Source organism: Coregonus clupeaformis, chromosome 31 (genome assembly GCF_020615455.1).
Source record: "Coregonus clupeaformis isolate EN_2021a chromosome 31, ASM2061545v1, whole genome shotgun sequence".
NCBI lineage: Eukaryota > Metazoa > Chordata > Actinopteri > Salmoniformes > Salmonidae > Coregonus > Coregonus clupeaformis.
This window is the reverse complement of record NC_059222.1, coordinates 37,044,289-37,062,616: the sequence shown is the minus strand read 5'-3', so window position 1 is coordinate 37,062,616 and position 18,328 is coordinate 37,044,289. Positions and strand designations below refer to the sequence as shown.

Below are 18,328 nucleotides of genomic sequence, written 5' to 3'. Positions count from 1 at the left end.
AACAAAATCCAGAAAAACGCATGTCAAAAATGTTATGAATTGATTTGCATTTTAATGAGGGAAATAAGTATTTGACCCCTATGCAAAACATGACTTAGTGCTTGGTGGCAAAACCCTTGTTGGCTATCACAGAGGTCAGACGTTTCTTGTAGTTGGCCACCAGGTTTGCACACATCTCAGGAGGGATTTTGTCCCACTCCTCTTTGCAGATCTTCTCCAAGTCATTAAGGTTTCGAGCCTGACGTTTGGCAACACGAACCTTCAGCTCCCTCCACATATTTTCTATGGGATTAAGGTCTGGAGACTGGCTAGGCCACTCCAGGACCTTAATGTGCTTCTTCTTGAGCCACTCCTTTGTTGCCTTGGCCGTGTGTTTTGGGTCATTGTCATGCTGGAATACCCATTTTCAATGCCCTAGCTGAGGGAAGGAGGTTCTTACACAAGATTTGACGGTACATGTGGTGAAGTTGTCCTGTCCCCTTAGCAGAAAAACACCCCCAAAGCATAATGTTTCCACCTCCATGTTTGACGGTGGGGATGGTGTTCTTGGGGTCATAGGCAGCATTCCTCCTCCAAACACGGCGAGTTGAGTTGATGCCAAAGAGCTCCATTTTGGTCTCATCTGACCACAACACTTTCACCCAGTTCTCCTCTGAATCATTCAGATGTTAATTGGCAAACTTCAGACGGGGGCCTGTATATGTGCTTTCTTGCGCAGGGGGACCTTGCGGGCACTGCAGGATTTCAGTCCTCCATGGCGTAGTGTGTTACCAATTGTTTTCTTGGTGACTATGGTCCCAGCTGCCTTGAGATCATTGACAAGATCCTCCCGTGTAGTTCTGGGCTGATTCCTTACCGTTCTCATGATCATTGCAACTCCATGAGGTGAGATCTTGCATGGATTCCCAGGCCGAGGGAGATTGACAGTTCTTTTGTGTTTCTTCCATTTGCGAATAATCGCACCAACTGTTGTCACCTTCTCACCAAGCTGCTTGGTGATGGTCTTGTAGCCCTATTCCAGCCTTGTGTAGGTCTACAATCTTGTCCCTGACATCCTTGGAGAGCTCTTTGGTCTTGGCCATGGTGGAGAGTTTGGAATCTGATTGATTGATTGCTTCTGTGGACAGGTGTCTTTTATACAGGTAACAAGCTGAGATTAGGAGCACTCCCTTTAAGAGTGTGCTCCTAATCTCAGCTCGTTACCTGTATAAAAGACACCTGGGAGCCAGAAATCTTTCTGATTGAGAGGGGGTCAAATACTTATTTCCCTCATTAAAATGCAAATCAATTTATAACATTTTTTACATGCGGTTTTCTGGATTTTGTTGTTGTTATTCTGTCTCGCACTGTTCAAATAAACCTACCATTAAAATTATAGACTGATCATTTCTTTGTCAGTGGGCAAACGTACAAAATCAGCAGGGGATCAAATACTTGTTTCCCTCACTGTATCAACATTGACCTTGTATTCATCAGACCTGGGTTCAAATACTTTATAGGGTATTTCAATTACTTTCAAAGACATTTGGAAGTAAGTATTTTCATATTTTATTTGAAAACACAAGTATATTGGAATGTATTTGGAAATACACTTTTAAATACAGATAAAAACTCCTATGCATTTGAACCCAGGTCTGTTTGGTATTTGAAATAATGTTTTTGGAAATACGTTTAAAAATATATATTTTTATATTAGGCTATTTATAGGAATGTATTTGAAAATACTCAAATACACAGAAAATAAGTTTTTAAATAATACAAAATCAAATACACATTTATTTGAACCCAGGTCTGGTATTTATGGAGAGGGCCTACTCTATAGGGGCAAAATGTTTGAGATACAATTTGATAGGCCACAGCATTCCAGGGGAATCCTGAGTAAAACAATAACTCACAGTGTGTTGTTATTCATGATGTTATCGATGTTGCTATTCATGATAATGAATATAATTTGTGTTATTCGTATTGTATTGTGTGTTATTCCATAATATTTGCACGTAAATAAACATGAAACTGTATGAACCTAAAAAGGAGAAATACATTGGTTAAGTAAACAAATCTCTGAAGCTGGAGACTCTTATCTCCCTCACTAACTTGAAGCATCAGTTGTCAGAGCACCTTACCGATCACTGCACCTGTACACAGCCCATCTGAAATTAGCCCACCCAACTACCTCATCCCTATATTGTTATTTATTTTGCTCATTTGCACCCCAGTATCTCTATTTGCACATCATCTCTTGCACATCTATCATTCCAATGTTAATACTAATTGTAATTATTTTGCACTATAGCCTATTTATTGCCTTACCTCCATAACTTGCTACATTTGCACACACTGTATATATCATTTTCTGTTGTATTTTTGACTTTATGTTTTGTTTTACCCCATATGTAACTCTGTGTTGTTGTTTTTATCGCACTGCTTTGCTTTATCTTGGCCAGGTCACAGTTGTAAATGAGAACTTGTTCTCAACTGGCTTACCTGGTTAAATAAAGGTGAAATATATATATATATTTTTTTAAGTACACAGGAGGCTGCTGAGGGGAGAACGGTTCATAATAATGTCCGGAACGGCATCAAACACCTAGAAATCATATGTTTGGTGTATTTGATACCATTCCACTGATTCCGCTCCAGTCATTACCATGAGCCCATCCTCCCCAATTAAGGTGGCACCAGCCTCCTGTGGTTAAGGATAAACTTGACCATGATTGACTAACCAGGTTGTATAGGCTATTATTTAAATGGCTGAATATACCCACCTCTTACTGACCACCACTGTCCTTATCCACTAATCATAACATTGATGAAAGCAACCTGGAGACAATGCGATGTGTTTTGTTATACAACTAATTAATTAGTGGTGTATGTATTCCACCCTGTCCTAAACATATTTCATTGACTGTCAGTCACCATGAGTTTGACAACTTTTAACATCTTACATTAGAATGAAATTTCAGTACTCCCTAAAGATTCAAGATACAAGTTACCAAGTTATTTCATTTGATAACCCAGTGCTGCATGAATAACAAGGGCACGAAATGTTTACTTTATGAGCATGAAGTATGATCTGTGCAATCAGCTGGACCTTAAACTTTAATTCACTTATCTGTTTAACTAACCATAACCTCAGAGGTGTAAGTACTTAGCCTAGATCCCACCTGCAAGTCTGGTTACCTTTCAACTGACGTCATAGCGATTGGTACGCACTGGGGTAATCGCAGCTGCAAAGATCGGAGCTGTCCACTTGAAGAGGTACCAACCGAAAGGGAAGGTGTTACCATGCAGCGAACGACAGGTGTGAAAACCGCGATGGTAATTGGTGAGTATTTAAAGTCTACCGGTGATTTGGGGTATGTTTAGCTTCTTTTTACTGAGCCTCAAGCAGGTGAATTTCCTTTACTACTACTGTGATACCTGACCTATAAAGATAGACTGTAGCTCCCCAATGTAGAGTAAGTAGCAAAAGTGGTCAAGTTAAATAGAGGTATGATAATATCCATATGTTTAGTATTTGCATTTGCCAAATAAATTAGTGAATTGGCAGCCTACGGTAAACTTGCTTGAAATAATGCTACACAATCTACCCACTGGGCAAAAACTGGTTTAATCAACTATGTTTCCACGTCATTTCAACGAAAAAAAAAATCTATATAATTTTACATTTAGCAGACGCTCTTATCCAGAGCGACTTACAGTTAGTGAGTGCATACATTCTTTTTTTTTCATACTGCCCCCCCGTGGGATTCGAACCCACAACTCTGGCGTTGCAAGCGCCATGCTCTACCAACTGAGCTACACGGGGCCCGATGTGATGATGCTGAATCAACGCGGAAAACTGATTGGATTTGCAAAAAGTCATCAATCTAAGGGCATTTCTTTTCTTTTTTTTACCCAACTTTTAACCTAAATCCAATGAAATTTGGATTTTTGTTTGTTTGTTGATTTTACATTGAATTCACAACTTAGCAAAATGTAAATCAAAACTGGACCTTGAACTGAGGTCTGTGCCCAGCCAGTAGTTTAAAGGGGAACATAAGGACAAAAGTTTTGTATTCAAATTCAAGCAGTAGCCTACTTTTCAGCTTGCTCAGTGTGAAATCCACTCATAAGAGAAGGATGGGGAAGGTGTTCTATCTACCAAAACGTTGGAGAAGAGTTCAATCCAAAGAAGATAACTTTAAAAATGTTGTATTCAAACTTTTTTTGTAAATATCTTCCAGTAGTTCTTGTTTACCAGATAACCAGCATCCAGATTTCATCCAGATCCACAGGCTGTTTGGCTTTTATGGAGACCTGCCTATCAGAGTCAGCTTTCTGTGAGAAAACATCTCTCAGAAACATCTGTAATCCTAAAGGTAATTTTTTTGCTGTAAGGGATTTAATCTGTTTTATTTGATTACTGGGACTTAACCATATTTCCATTCTTTGAGTGAATAAAATACTATCAAAAGCCATGGAACATAAATTAATTTACAAAAACATAATGTTCGATTCCACCCCTGTACGATATTAAGGAAACCTAATACTACTGAAGCAATAGCCTCAAGCCTATAGTCTTATGTGGAAAATGGATTTCCCACCTGTTATTGCCTAGAGCAGATGAAATTGTTGTCTCAGCGAGAGGATAAATAGAACCTCAATGACTGTAATTCTGGGAGCTGTAGGCTACATTGTTGTGAGAAATGGATTGGACATTTACATGTCCGTCTTTCTTTGGACTCCCACAAAGCTACGTCAAACCTTCCCAGAAATTATTTGTGTTTATTCTGAGATAATCAAACAATTCCTTTTGCCAATTACATGGTGGGGGGTAGCCCAGCCTTGAAAAAATAAACACCTGTTGCACAGAATACATATCAGTGCCAATGTGCATCTATTTAACTGCCTTTGAAAATCTGGTTTTTCTACCTCTTCTCCTTTGTGCTCAAATCCAGATGGAAGTTGCCAAATAAAAGGCTCAAAGGTCTGTAATATGACCATCCACTCCATTCTTGACCAATATCCTACCGTGAGAGGGTGTCTGTGTGCATGGGAGGAGCCCTGTACCTCTCTGGAACTACTCACATCACAATGCCTCCCTGAGACAGGTGAACCCATTCTCTCATACATGGTACAGATGTAGGATCTTCATTTGATCACCCTGTTGGAGAAGAACTTTAAAATTAATTAAAAACATGGTGTATTTGAGGTTTAAAAGGCTTCTGAAGTTTATAATTTCCACTTCTAAATTTCAGACTTGATCTTCCCTTTAGAAAAACGTATCAACCCCTACAAAAAAGTCAATTAATTATAATCCACATAATAATTCACATTTCCTGTTGCTGCAGGATTATTTTCCTGTTGTAGCAAACTGGCTCAAATTAACATCCTACATCTGTACATGTTGTTTTAGTTGTTCTATCAACATAGGCAACACTTAAATTAGTTGTATTCTTCGTAAGGAATCAATGAAGTACAAAATGAAGCAAACCTAGTACGGTAAATGTGACCCTCCTTTGGTGATACATACATTACATGTCCCTTTTACATTACAATACATCTGTATTTGTAGATGGTCAAGCCCTGAGCAGCTCTGTTAGATCCCGCTGGAATCCTATGAAGGAACAACCAATAACCACCAGAGATAGCTGTCTGTCTGCCCTTCATAGTTGCCAGAAGTCCCACCACTGTGCATTGGTGTATAAGAAGTTGAAGGACTCATGCCAGAAAGGAAAAAAACTGTGCAACTCTCCAAGCTCTCAGGACCACTGTCTGTCATTGTGGATGGAACTCCAGAGCACCTCTCTGTCTAATTGTACATGCACCATGAGCAGAAGAAAGTGCCAAGGGATATGGAGTGTTGTGAACAACAACTCCTGCATTCAGAACGCACTGGAGGCATTGGGTTCAACGGGTCTACATGATTTAAAGGACAGGTCAAATACAAGAAAGAAGTTAACTGGTAATGGTAAGACACTCATTTTATCTTCTGTAGTTTACAGGGTATTGATACACTTTTATTTACTTTTAAAATGGACATACAGTACCAGTCAAAAGTTTGGACACACCTACTCATTCAAGGGTTTTTCTTAATTTTTTACTATTTTCTACCTTGTAGAATAATAGTGAAGACATCAAAACTATTAAATAACACATATGGAATCATGTAGTAAAAATCTATTTTATATTTGAGATTCTTCAAATAGCCACCGTTTGCCTTGATGACAACTTTGCACACTCTTGGCATTCTCTCAACCAGCTTCATGAGGTAGTCTCCTTGAATGCATTTCAATTAACAGGTGTGCCTTGTTAAAAGTTAATTTGTGGAATTTCTTTCCTTTTTAATGCATTTGAGCCAATCAGTGTGTTGTGACAAGGTAGGGGGGGTATACAGAAGATAGCCCTATTTGGTAAAAGACCAAGCCCATATTATGGCAAGAACAGCTCAAATAAGCAAAGAGAAACGACAGTCCATCATTAGTTTAAGACATGAAGGTCAGTCAATGCTGAACATTTCAAGAACTTTGAACGTTTCTTCAAGCACAGTCGCAAAAACCATCAATCGCTATGATGAAACTGGCTCTCATGAGGACCCCCACAGGAATGGAAGACCCAGAGTTACCTCTGCTGCAGAGGATAAGTTCATTAGAGTTACCAGCTTTAGAAATTGCAGCCCAAATAAATGCTTCACAGAGTTCAAGTCACAGACACATCTCAACTGTTCAGAGGGGTCTGTGTGAATCAGGCCTCCATGGTCGAATTGCTGCAAAGAAACCACTACTAAAGGACACCAATAAGAAGAAGAGACCTGCTTGGGCCAAGAATGTGTCCTTTGGTCTAGAGTCCAAATTTGAGATTTTTGGTTCCAACCGCCGCTTTTTTGGTTACTACATGATTCCGTATGTGTTATTTCATAGTTTTGATGTCTTCACTATTATTCTACAATGAAGAAAATAGTAAAAATAAAGAAAAACCCTTAAATGAGTAGGTGTGCCCAAACCTTTGGCACGTACTGTAGGTATAAGTGGCTGGCTTTATACCGGTTTTGAATCTTTCTCCCATATAGCACAACAGAAGAAGAGTTCAATTGTGGACTGGAAAAGTAGCAGTCTGAAAGAATATGGTATTCAATTTATTATCCTCATGTTCATACATTTAGAACAAAATGTGGCGATTATAACTATTTATGTTACTGGAAATATTGTAGTTTGGGCTATAAACTGTAGCATTTACTCCGGACCCCTATTTTTCAGTTCATGACATTGATGGGTCCTGTTTGCAACAGATGACAATCTGCCTCCATGATGAGGTCTGCAACAGGCGAATGGTTCCTCTTGTGCAGACGTGTTCGGCAAAGCAATGCAACAGCACTCACTGTCGACAGGTCACTCAACAGCTCTACGCTGGTCTGCCATACAACATCGCAGAAATGTTCGTCCTCTGTGAATGTGATCCGGGCGATCCGGACTGTCTGCATATGAAGGAGGGTCTGCACAGTGGCACATGTGGAGAACATTTGGAGGAGGCCAGGACCCAGATCTGTCTGGAAATCTTTGACAACTGCCTGCGGGAGGCACTCTGCAGGTTTGTATTGGACAATCGTGATACAACATTTCTAGAAGTCTGCATGGGATTTCTCTGATGTTTTCATGTAGACATTGTAGTGCCTGTCTGGGTCTTTTTGCTGTATGACTTATTATATAAATATAAATTAACAGGAACCGTTTAGAAGCTCTCCTATCAAACTGCTGGGATACTGAAGACACGCCATGCAGTGATTATGCTATGGATGAATGTACTAGTCTTCTGGATCCTGCTCTTATTCTTGGAGGAGATGCCGAGTGCAGAATGGCCTTGATTGCTACAATGGGCACAGCACTTCAGCATCCCTGTACATGTGATGGACTTCACAACAAAGACCTATTCAAGTGTGACATGATGCATCAAGTACTTCACAACCGAACGCATTTTAGTGAGTGACATCCACAGTTAACTACAACACTACTTATTGTAGTATTTATATGGTGAAGTTTGTTCTCCAATGGATGTGTGTATTACATTTACATTGGACATTTTAGTCATTTAGCAGACGCTCTTATCCAGAGCGACTTACATTAGAGCGTTCATCTTAAGATAGCTATGTGAGACAACAACATATCACAGTCGTAGCAAGTACATTTTCTCTCAACATTGAAGTTATCAGCAAAGTCAGTGGGGGGAGGGGGACAAATAGTTTGTGTTCATGATAAAACATTGCTGAAGATCTAACAGTTTAAAAAATATATATTTCAGTGTCACCAGTGAAGAAAGATAGGACTCCATATGTACCACCTCCAGTGAGTGAATCAGGATCAGGATACGAATGGTTGAGTGGTAATGTTTTAAGTTATCTTTCAACTGTAACTCTAAATGTCAGCACTGTAATGGTTGTTGTGTGTATTCAAAATGTTATTGAGACAGTCAAATCAATTGACATTCACCACGAGAGCTTCCAATTAAAGTGTATTTTGTTTTTTCAGATCAACTGTTGTATGTTTTTGCATACATACTGCTTGTTGCAGTAGTACTGATGGCAGTCATGATTGTTTTTCACATACGGTAAGTAAGTATACATTAATAATGGATGCAGATTAGAATGCTTAAAAATTACAATTGTTTGATACATTGCTTTTTTTTCTAATAGGACACACAGAGGGAACGAAAAGCCCCAATTTCACCCTCCTGATAAAAATGGTGTTGTAATTTTCGGACCATGTTGAGACTCAAACACCCATGTAACTGTGTATATATTGTGTATATGATTATGGTACAGTATGCAATGGTATATGTCTGATAATGCAGAACCTGCATTTTCTGATCTAATTTAGATTTATTGGTATCTAATGGCTTTTTGAAAATACTATTTTTATCAACATTTACTTAGCTAGTTATACTAATATGTCAAAACATGACTCTGTTTTAAGATAATTTTGTGCAATTAAAACAAATGTACGGTCATAAGCCTTTTCTGCTATCCTTGCTTGAGTGAGTGTCAGAACACAGTGGCGTGGTTTACGTGATAACTCCTGGAAAAAGCTGATAGCGCTCTAGTAACTGGTACACAACACAGTCAGTAAGTGACATTATACAACTGGTTATGTCAACAAGGCAATGATGGTCAAATATTGACACATCCCTTTTAAGTGATTTTTTTCTTGCCTCTATTGTCACTCCAATGCTGTAGAGCTGATTCAGCCTACTTATAAGAAAGTCATGTCTATATATTTTTTACAGCCTTGTAACCATCTCATTTTCCCAAGGGAGCAAAGACAACAAGATCTTTGTTGTATTTTAACATGTGTAATGTATTAACAGTAACCAACATTAGTTCATTATATTAGCAATATGCTAGCTGGCTATACAGAACGTGTTAGAGAACAGCATAATTAGGATGATATATGATGGCTAACGTTGGTATGTAGCAGATGTTTATGTTTAAGGTCAGGTCTTTGACCTGTCTCAAGTCTGATAAGATGCATTGCTTTGTCATGCACCCCTTTTCATTGAACCTCAACTCCTTCATCCAGATGTCTACAAAATGGATGATGTGTTTACTTAAGTCCTCCACAAGCAATGGGAATTTTGTTTGGTATTTTTAACTTCCAGAAAATATATTGGTAATGTGTATCAAAAAAAAATTTGTGTGTTTAATCCTGTGATACTCTCACAGTAAAATATTTAAAGGTTACCAAATGTTTGGATTAATCTCAAGTAAAATAATAATTTAAGTAATGCAATATTGTCACAAGATAATAACAATGCTAGGCCTTGATTTTGGGGAAAGGTTGGGCTGAAGGGGCAGGTAGATTAGATAAATATTAGATTTGCAGGCAGCACAGTAGGCAAACACTGAAAGCTTAGAATGTCATGTGTAATCTGAAACCTACAGTAATCTAGCTCTTTAACTGTAAACAACTTTGTTTAATCAACCTTTATTATCTTTATGTAATAAACATGTTGGATTCACAGTGGTTTGCCACAACACTCTTCAGTTTATTTCTGTTTATATTACCTCCAATCCAACTCCAATATAAAAGGGATACCATTATGTATCTTAGTTTGCTAACAAAATCAGACTTACTCAACCACCCTTCTTTAAATAACTATTTATTTAATGTATAATATATATGTTGCTCCCTATTGCAAGATGAACCCATAGAATAACGTCACTACATACATTGAACATATTTCTTATTACTATAGCACTCTGTCACATAGTACTTCACATTGAACTGTATTCATTACTATCGAAATGCAAATGAATAAAATAACTTACTTGTGTATATTGACATTTTAAAAGGCATTTAAAAAGGAGTACTGTCTAGTGGAAGGGAGGTTAAATACTTTGTTATACAACAAAGTTCATGAAGGGATTTAATTTACAAAATTTGATATTGTTCCGTGTTCTTAGAGATGCTGTATGTTCAGAAGGCCTACTTCAACTAAAATAAACGGTTAAGAGGCTTCTCCAGCTAAAATACATTTGGCCTCTGACTATTGCACATAGAATAGGTCAACATAAAGCTGCCACCTACTGTCCATTTAACTCCACAGAATAAAATGACCATCTATATGGTTTCGAATGGTGTCATGCACTGGTGAGGATGAATTGTGTTACTATTATTTTGTTTTACTCTGCATCGTTGGGAAGGGCTCATAAGCATGCATTTCACTGTAAAGTCTACACCAGTTGTATTCGGTGCATGTGACAAATACAATTTGACTCAATTTGATTTGAAGAGAGAAAAAAAAAATCCATATTTTAATTTGGAGGCAGACAGACTTCCATCTTGACGGAGCAACGGACTTAGGAAATGAAAATACATTTTGAGTGAGACAATGATCGACCCTCACTGGTTTTAAACCCAGCAGGACTCCCTTGACCCTCCCAGGTCTAACTGTAACCACATTGAGCCGGAAATGAATGGGAAGAGAACCCCACAGAAACCCATGAATAACTTTCATAACTTAGTGAGGAGTCATCTCTGTCTTTCACTTCCTACCAGACAGACTATACATGATAACTGGAAGAGGTTTTTTGGTTTAAAAAGTGTTCAGTTATTTCTTGAATTTAAGTAGGCCTTATCCAGCAACGTTTTAATAAAGTGCCTCTGCTAAATGGCCATCAATTTTGGTTTAAAAAAAAGAAGTATATTGTACTTTATATAGCATCAATGGCTATCAATATGCAGCATCAACAGGACAAAATACTGTGCTAAAGGGAAAGGTCTTTCTCTTCTTCTTGCGTCAATGCACAGAGTAATCATGAGGACTTGCTTCTTGCTTGGGCTACCTTGGAGTTGGTCTTGCGGTTTAAGGCTTTGCAGATTAAATCACCTGCCTCTATTACCTTGGAGAGATCCACTCCCTGGAATGAAAGAAACAACGGATCAAAGTAGCAGGAATGGTACCCTGCCAGCAGGGGGAGCAATTGCAACAGAAACAGTTGTGGAAATAGAAATAGCAGGCCTACCAATACACATGACAGCTACGCAAAAAAACACTTTACTAATGTAAACAAGACCCAATCCTATGTCTGAAGCTTTCTCAAATGAATGGGGGTGAGCTGTATTTTCCCTAGCGATTACAAAGCTGTTTTAAAGTGGTATTTTCAAGTTACATGTGAAGCAACACTCACAGTTTTAATGCCCATGCCATGGAGCATATAGAGAACATCTTCTGTTGACACGTTACCAGAGGCACCCTGGGCATATGGGCACCCTCCCAGACCTGCTACAGACGAGTCCACCGCACAAATCCCCATCTGAAGTAGACATACAGACAGGAGAGACATTCAACAACCACACACACAGAGCAAGCAGAAGGTAAAATCCCATGCAGAACAATGTCCCCTGTTCTCCTGTATTGTAATGTGTTGGTACAGCGTGCCGTGCCAGGGTTGTGGTGGTTTTTTAAGGACAGTTAGGTGAACTGTGGTCTTCATTTCTCGGAGATGAGTGGGCGCAACAGCCTGGTGTCCTCCACAGTACAGCTTACTCATCCTCTTTGTCATACTAAACCAGTGGCACATCATTTGTTTTTGGTAATAGCAGAAAGAAAGTTCCATATTGTTGTGTCATGTTTTCTGATCCTCATGGTAACGTGTGTTAAACTGCACCATCTCTGTGACCTCTTAGCCACAAAATATGAATTTCTGTTGATACGTTTTACTCAATTGTTACTCAATTTTAAAAAGACTGCTCTCCACATACAGTACCAGTCAAAAGTTTGGACACACCTACTCATTCAAGGGTTTTTCTTTATTTTTACTATTTTCTACTTTGTAGAATAATAGTGAAGACATCAAAACTATGAAATAACACATATGGAATCATGTAGTAACCAAAAAAGTGTTAAACAAATCAAAATAGATTTTATATTTGAGATTCTTCAAAGTAGCCACCCTTTGCCTTGATGACAACTTTACACACTCTTGGCATTCTCTCAACCAGCTTCACCTGGAATGCTTTTCCAACAGTCTTGAAGGAGTTCCCACATATGCTGAACACTTGTTGGCTGCTTTTCCTTCACTCTGCGGTCCAACTCATCCCAAACCATCTCAATTAGGTTGAGGTTGGGTGATTGTGGAGGCCACGTCATCTGATGCAGCACTCCATCACTCTCCTTCTTGTTCAAATAGCCCTTACACAGCCTGGAGGTGTGTTTTGGGTCACTGTCCTGTTAAAAAACGAATGATAGTCGCACTAAGCGCAAACCAGATGGGATGGCGTATCGCTGCAGAATGCTGTGGTAGCCATGCTGGTTAAGTGTGCCTTGAATTCTAAATAAATCACAGACAGTGTTACCAGCAAAGAACACCCACACCATCACACCTCCTCCTCCATGCTTCACAGTGGGAACCACACATGCAGAGATCATCCGTTTACCTATTCTGCGTCTCACAAAGACACGACGGTTGGAACCAAAAATCTCAAATTTGGACTCCAGACCAAAGGACAGATTTCCACCTGTCTAATGTCCATTACTCATGTTTCTTGGCCAAAGCAAGTCTCTTCTTATTATTGGTGTCCTTTAGTAGTGGTTTCTTTGCAGCAATTCCACCATGAAGGCCTGAATCACGCAGACTCCTCTGAACAGTTGATGTTGAGATGTCTGTTACTTGAACTCTGTGAAGCAATTTATTTGGGCTGCAATCTGAGGTGCAGTTAACTCTAATGAACTTACAGTGGGGAAAAAAAGTATTTAGTCAGCCACCAATTGTGCAAGTTCTCCCACTTAAAAAGATGAGAGAGGCCTGTAATTTTCATCATAGGTACACGTCAACTATGACAGACAAATTGAGAAAAGAAAATCCAGAAAATCACATTGTAGGATTTTTTATGAATTTATTTGCAAATTATGGTGGAAAATAAGTATTTGGTCACCTACAAACAAGCAAGATTTCTGGCTCTCACAGACCTGTAACTTCTTCTTTAAGAGGCTCCTCTGTCCTCCACTTGTTACCTGTATTAATGGCACCTGTTTGAACTTGTTATCAGTATAAAAGACACCTGTCCACAACCTCAAACAGTCACACTCCAAACTCCACTATGGCCAAGACCAAAGAGCTGTCAAAGGACACCAGAAACAAAATTGTAGACCTGCACCAGGCTGGGAAGACTGAATCTGCAATAGGTAAGCAGCTTGGTTTGAAGAAATCAACTGTGGGAGCAATTATTAGGAAATGGAAGACATACAAGACCACTGATAATCTCCCTCGATCTGGGGCTCCACGCAAGATCTCACCCCGTGGGGTCAAAATGATCACAAGAACAGTGAGCAAAAATCCCAGAACCACACGGGGGGACCTAGTGAATGACCTGCAGAGAGCTGGGACCAAAGTAACAAAGCCTACCATCAGTAACACACTACGCCGCCAGGGACTCAAATCCCTGCTTAAGCCAGTACATGTCCAGGCCCGTCTGAAGTTTGCTAGAGTGCATTTGGATGATCCAGAAGAGGATTGGGAGAATGTCATATGGTCAGATGAAACCAAAATATAATTTTTTGGTAAAAACTCAACTCGTCGTGTTTGGAGGACAAAGAATGCTCAGTTGCATCCAAAGAACATCATACCTACTGTGAAGCATGGAGGTGGAAACATCATGCTTTGGGGCTGTTTTTCTGCAAAGGGACCAGGACGACTGATCCATGTAAAGGAAAGAATGAATGGGGCCATGTATCGTGAGATTTTGAGTGAAAACATCCTTCCATCAGCAAGGGCATTGAAGATGAAACGTGGCTGGGTCTTTCAGTATGACAATGATCCCAAACACACCGCCCGGGCAACGAAGGAGTGGCTTCGTAAGAAGCATTTCAAGGTCCTGGAGTGGCCTAGCCAGTCTCCAAATCTCAACCCCATAGAAAATCTTTGGAGGGAGTTGAAAGTCTGTGTTGCCCAGCGACAGCCCCAAAACATCACTGATCTAGAGGAGATCTGCATGGAGGAATAGGCCAAAATACCAGCAACAGTGTGTGAAAACCTTGTAAAGACTTACAGAAAACGTTTGACCTGTGTCATTGCCAACAAAGGGTATATAACAAAGTATTGAGAAACTTTTGTTATTGACCAAATACTTATTTTCCACCATAATTTGCAAATAAATTCATTAAAAATCCTACAATGTGATTTTCTGGATTTTTCTTTCTCATTTTGTCTGTCATAGTTGACGTGTACCTATGATGAAAATTACAGGCCTCTCTCATCTTTTTAAGTGGGAGAACTTGCACAATTGGTGGCTGACTAAATACTTTTTTCCCCACTGTATCCTCTGCAGCAGAGGTAACTGTGGGTCTTCCTTTCCTGTGGCGGAAAGCCAGTTTCATCATAGCGCTTGATGGTTTTTGCGACTGCACTTGAATACATTTTCTGTATTGACTGACCTTCATGTCTTAAAGTAATGATGATTCTCTTTGCTTATTTGAGCTGTTCTTGACATAAGATGGACTTGGTCTTTTACCAAATAGGGCTATCTTCTGTATACCACCCCTACCTTGTCAAAACACAACTGATTGGAAGACAGCGTCGGGTGAGGTTGTGTCTTTCTCTGACGGGAGGTAAGCTTGGCTTATATGGTGTCGAGTAAAGCTTAAACCATGTATTAAAAGATTGTAGGTAGGTAGGTATTGTAGTTAGGTATTGTAGGTAGTTTATCTAGGTAGTTATTGTAGGTAATTATTGTAGGTAAGTATTGTATTCGGCTGAGCCCGGTGAAGCATGAGGCTAGCTAACTCACTACCTGGACCAATAAAGCTAGCTAGCTAGCGGGTAGCTACTGGTAACTATTAGCAACTGTGGATAGTTGTTTCCAATGTTATTTCACGCTTAAGAGTACCTGTAATTATGCCATCTAGCTACCTACCATTCAGCTGTTTTTCTAACCTCATTATCTGAAGCGTTAACGTTAGGTAGTTAGTAGCTACTGTACTCGAAATGTAGCTATCTGGATAGCTAACTAAACAATAGCTGGAACGACCTAGCTTTAATATTTGGAGACGCTTTCTCTCCGTTGGGACAGGCGCGAACTGGCTGAATCGATTCAGTGGCTAGCTTTGCACTTAACTGGCTAATAGTAGCTACTAAGGGTAAGTTATAACCTACATTTATTTTTGTTTTGTTTTTACATACTGGTAACCAGAGTCGTTCAAGGGAATTCGGGACATGGGTGACTAGTTAACGTTAGCTTGGCTCTCTGTGTGTTCGTGCCGTGGGAGGAGGTAACTGGCTGAATAAGTTGACGACGTACTCACTCAAACTGTCAAAACTAACCCAAAACTTTACACAACGTTAGACACGGACACGAATGATCTACTTGGCGTGTTAACACACTGGTGGTTTGTTGTAACCGAGTATTGGTGCTAAACCGTGTTATTGGAGGCTGGCATGCTAGTTGGCTTTGGCGTCATAGGATTCAGTGCCCTGGACGGTTTTCACAGAAGAATTCTGTACCAAGTTACCTAGCTGAATAAACTAAGTTAGAGCTTATTCCTAGAAAACATTGAACCGCTGTAGTTTACAACAATTATAATTTCTGAAGTGGAAGTTGGGAGAGTTATATTTGAGTGTTTCAGTGAAACGTAAGTGAGGGAGGCCCCACTCTCTCGCTTTCCCAGATGTTTAGTTCATTTCATTTCGATCTCCTTTGCATTATTGTGGCCTTTTTCTGTAGCCTGTCAACTATGTGTCTGTCTATCCCTGTTCTCTCCTCTCTTCACAGGCCATACAAATGCTTCACATCACGTGGCTGTTGCCACTCTAATCTGGTGGTCCCTGCGCACATGACCCACGTGGAGTTCCAGGTCTCTGGCAGCCTCTGGAACTGCCGTTCTGCGGCCAACAAGGCAGAGTTCATCTCAGCCTATGCTACCCTCCAGTCCCTCAACTTCTTGGCGCTGACGGAAACATGGATTACCACAGAAAACACTGCTACTCCTACTGCTCTTTCCTCGTCTAACCATGTGTTCTCGCATACCCGAGAGCATCTGGTCAGCGCGGCGGTGGCACAGGAATCCTCATCTCTCCCAAGTGGACATTCTCTCTTTTTCCCCTGACCCATCGGTCTATCACCTCATTTGAATTCCATGCTGTCACAGTCACTAGCCCATTCAAGCTTAACATCGCCCTCCAGGTTCCCTTGGAGAGTTCATCAATGAGCTTGACGCCTTGATAAGTTCCTTTCCTGAGGATGGCTCACCCCTCACAGTTCTGGGTGACTTTAACCTCCCTACGTCTGCCTTTGACTCATTTCTCTCTGCCTCCTTCTTTCCACTCCTTTCCTCTTTTGACCTCACCCTCTCACCGTCCCCCCCTACTCACAAGGCAGGCAATACGCTTGACCTCATCTTTACTAGATGCTGTTCTTCTACTAATCTCACTGCAACTCCTCCAAGTCTCCGACCACTACTTTGTATCCTTTTCGCTCTCGCTCTCCTCCAACACTACTCACTCTGCCCCTACTCAGATGGTAATGTGCCGTTGCAACCTTCGCTCTCTCTCTCCCGCTACTCTCTCCTCTTCCATCCTACCATCTCTTCCCTCTGCTAAATCCTTCTCCCTCTGATCTCCTGATTCTGCCTCCTCAACCCTCCTCTCCTCCCTTTCTGCATCTTTTGACTCTCTATGTCCCCTATACTCCCGGCCGGCTCGGTCCTCCCCTCCTGCTCCGTGGCTTGACGACTCATTGCGAGCTCACAGAAGAGGGTTCTGGGCAGCCGAGCAGAAATGGAGGAAAACTAGACTCCCTGCGGACCTGTCATCTTTTCACTCCCTCCTCTCTACATTCTCTTCCTCTGTTTCCGCTGCTAAAGCCACTTTCTACTACTCTAAATTTCAAGCCTCTGCCTCTAACCCTAGGAAGCTCTTTCCCACCTTTCCCTCCCTGCTGAATCCTCCTCCCTCCTCCCTCTCTGTGGATGACTTCGTCAACCATTTTGAAAATAAGGTTGACGACATCCGATCCTCATTTATTAAGTCAAATGACACCGCTGGTCCTGCTCACACTGCCCTACCCTATGCTTTGACTTCTTTCTCCCCTCTCTCTCCAGATGAAATCTTGCAACTTGTGTCGGCCGGCCGCCCAACAACCTGCCCGCTTGACCCTATCCCCTCCTCTCTTCTCCAGACCATTTCCGGAGATCTTCTCCCTTACCTCACCTCGCTCATCAACTCATCCTTGACCGCTGGCCATGTCCCTTCCGTCTTCAAGAGAGCGAGAGTTGCACCCCTCCTCAAAAAACCTACACTCGATCCCTCCGATGTCAACAACTACAGACCAGTATCCCTTCTTTCTTTTCTCTCCAAAACTCTTGAGCGTGCCGTCTCTAGCCAACTCTCCTGCTATCTCTCTCAGAATGACCTTCTTGATCCAAACCAGTCAGGTTTCAAGACTTGTCATTCAACTGAGACTGCTCTTCTCTGTGTCACGGAGGCTCTCCGCACTGCTAAAGCTAACTCTCTCTCCTCTGCTCTTATCCTTCTAGACCTATCCGCTGCCTTTGATACTGTGAACCATCAGATCCTCCTCTCCACCCTCTCCGAGTTGGGCATCTCCGGCGCTGCTCACTCTTGGATTGCGTCCTACCTGACAGGTCGCTCCTACCAGGTGGCGTGGCGAGAATCTGTCTCTGCACCACGTGCTCTCACCACTGGTGTCCCCCAGGGCTCAGTTCTAGGCCCTCTCCTATTCTCTCCATACACCAAGTCACTTGGCTCTGTCATATCCTCACATGGTCTCTCCTATCATTGCTACGCAGAAGACACACAATTAACTTCTGATAACCAGGTGGTGAATCGCATCTCTGCATG

At 40.9% G+C, this 18,328-nt stretch overlaps 1 protein-coding gene and 1 long non-coding RNA gene across 3 annotated transcripts in view; one reads left to right on the top strand and one right to left on the bottom strand.

The window, feature by feature from the left end:
* The first annotated feature begins 7,841 nt into the window (after positions 1-7,841).
* On the top strand, positions 7,842-8,834 carry LOC121547233. Its single transcript, XR_005996503.1, has 4 exons — positions 7,842-7,957; positions 8,278-8,358; positions 8,505-8,583; positions 8,669-8,834. It is a non-coding gene; the product is annotated as an uncharacterized LOC121547233 (long non-coding RNA).
* Positions 8,835-10,113: 1,279 nt separating this feature from the next.
* The window catches only part of LOC121547107 (3-hydroxy-3-methylglutaryl-CoA lyase, cytoplasmic), a 53,910-nt gene continuing 45,695 nt past the window's right edge, over positions 10,114-18,328 (bottom strand). For both annotated transcript variants that reach the window (XM_041858216.2, XM_041858219.2), the window contains exons 8-9: positions 11,663-11,788; positions 10,114-11,392 (exon numbers count right to left, since the gene is read on the bottom strand). In XM_041858216.2, coding sequence (XP_041714150.1) covers positions 11,288-11,392; positions 11,663-11,788 — 231 coding nt within the window. In that variant the 3' untranslated portion in view covers positions 10,114-11,287. The remainder of the gene's footprint in view (positions 11,393-11,662; positions 11,789-18,328) is intronic.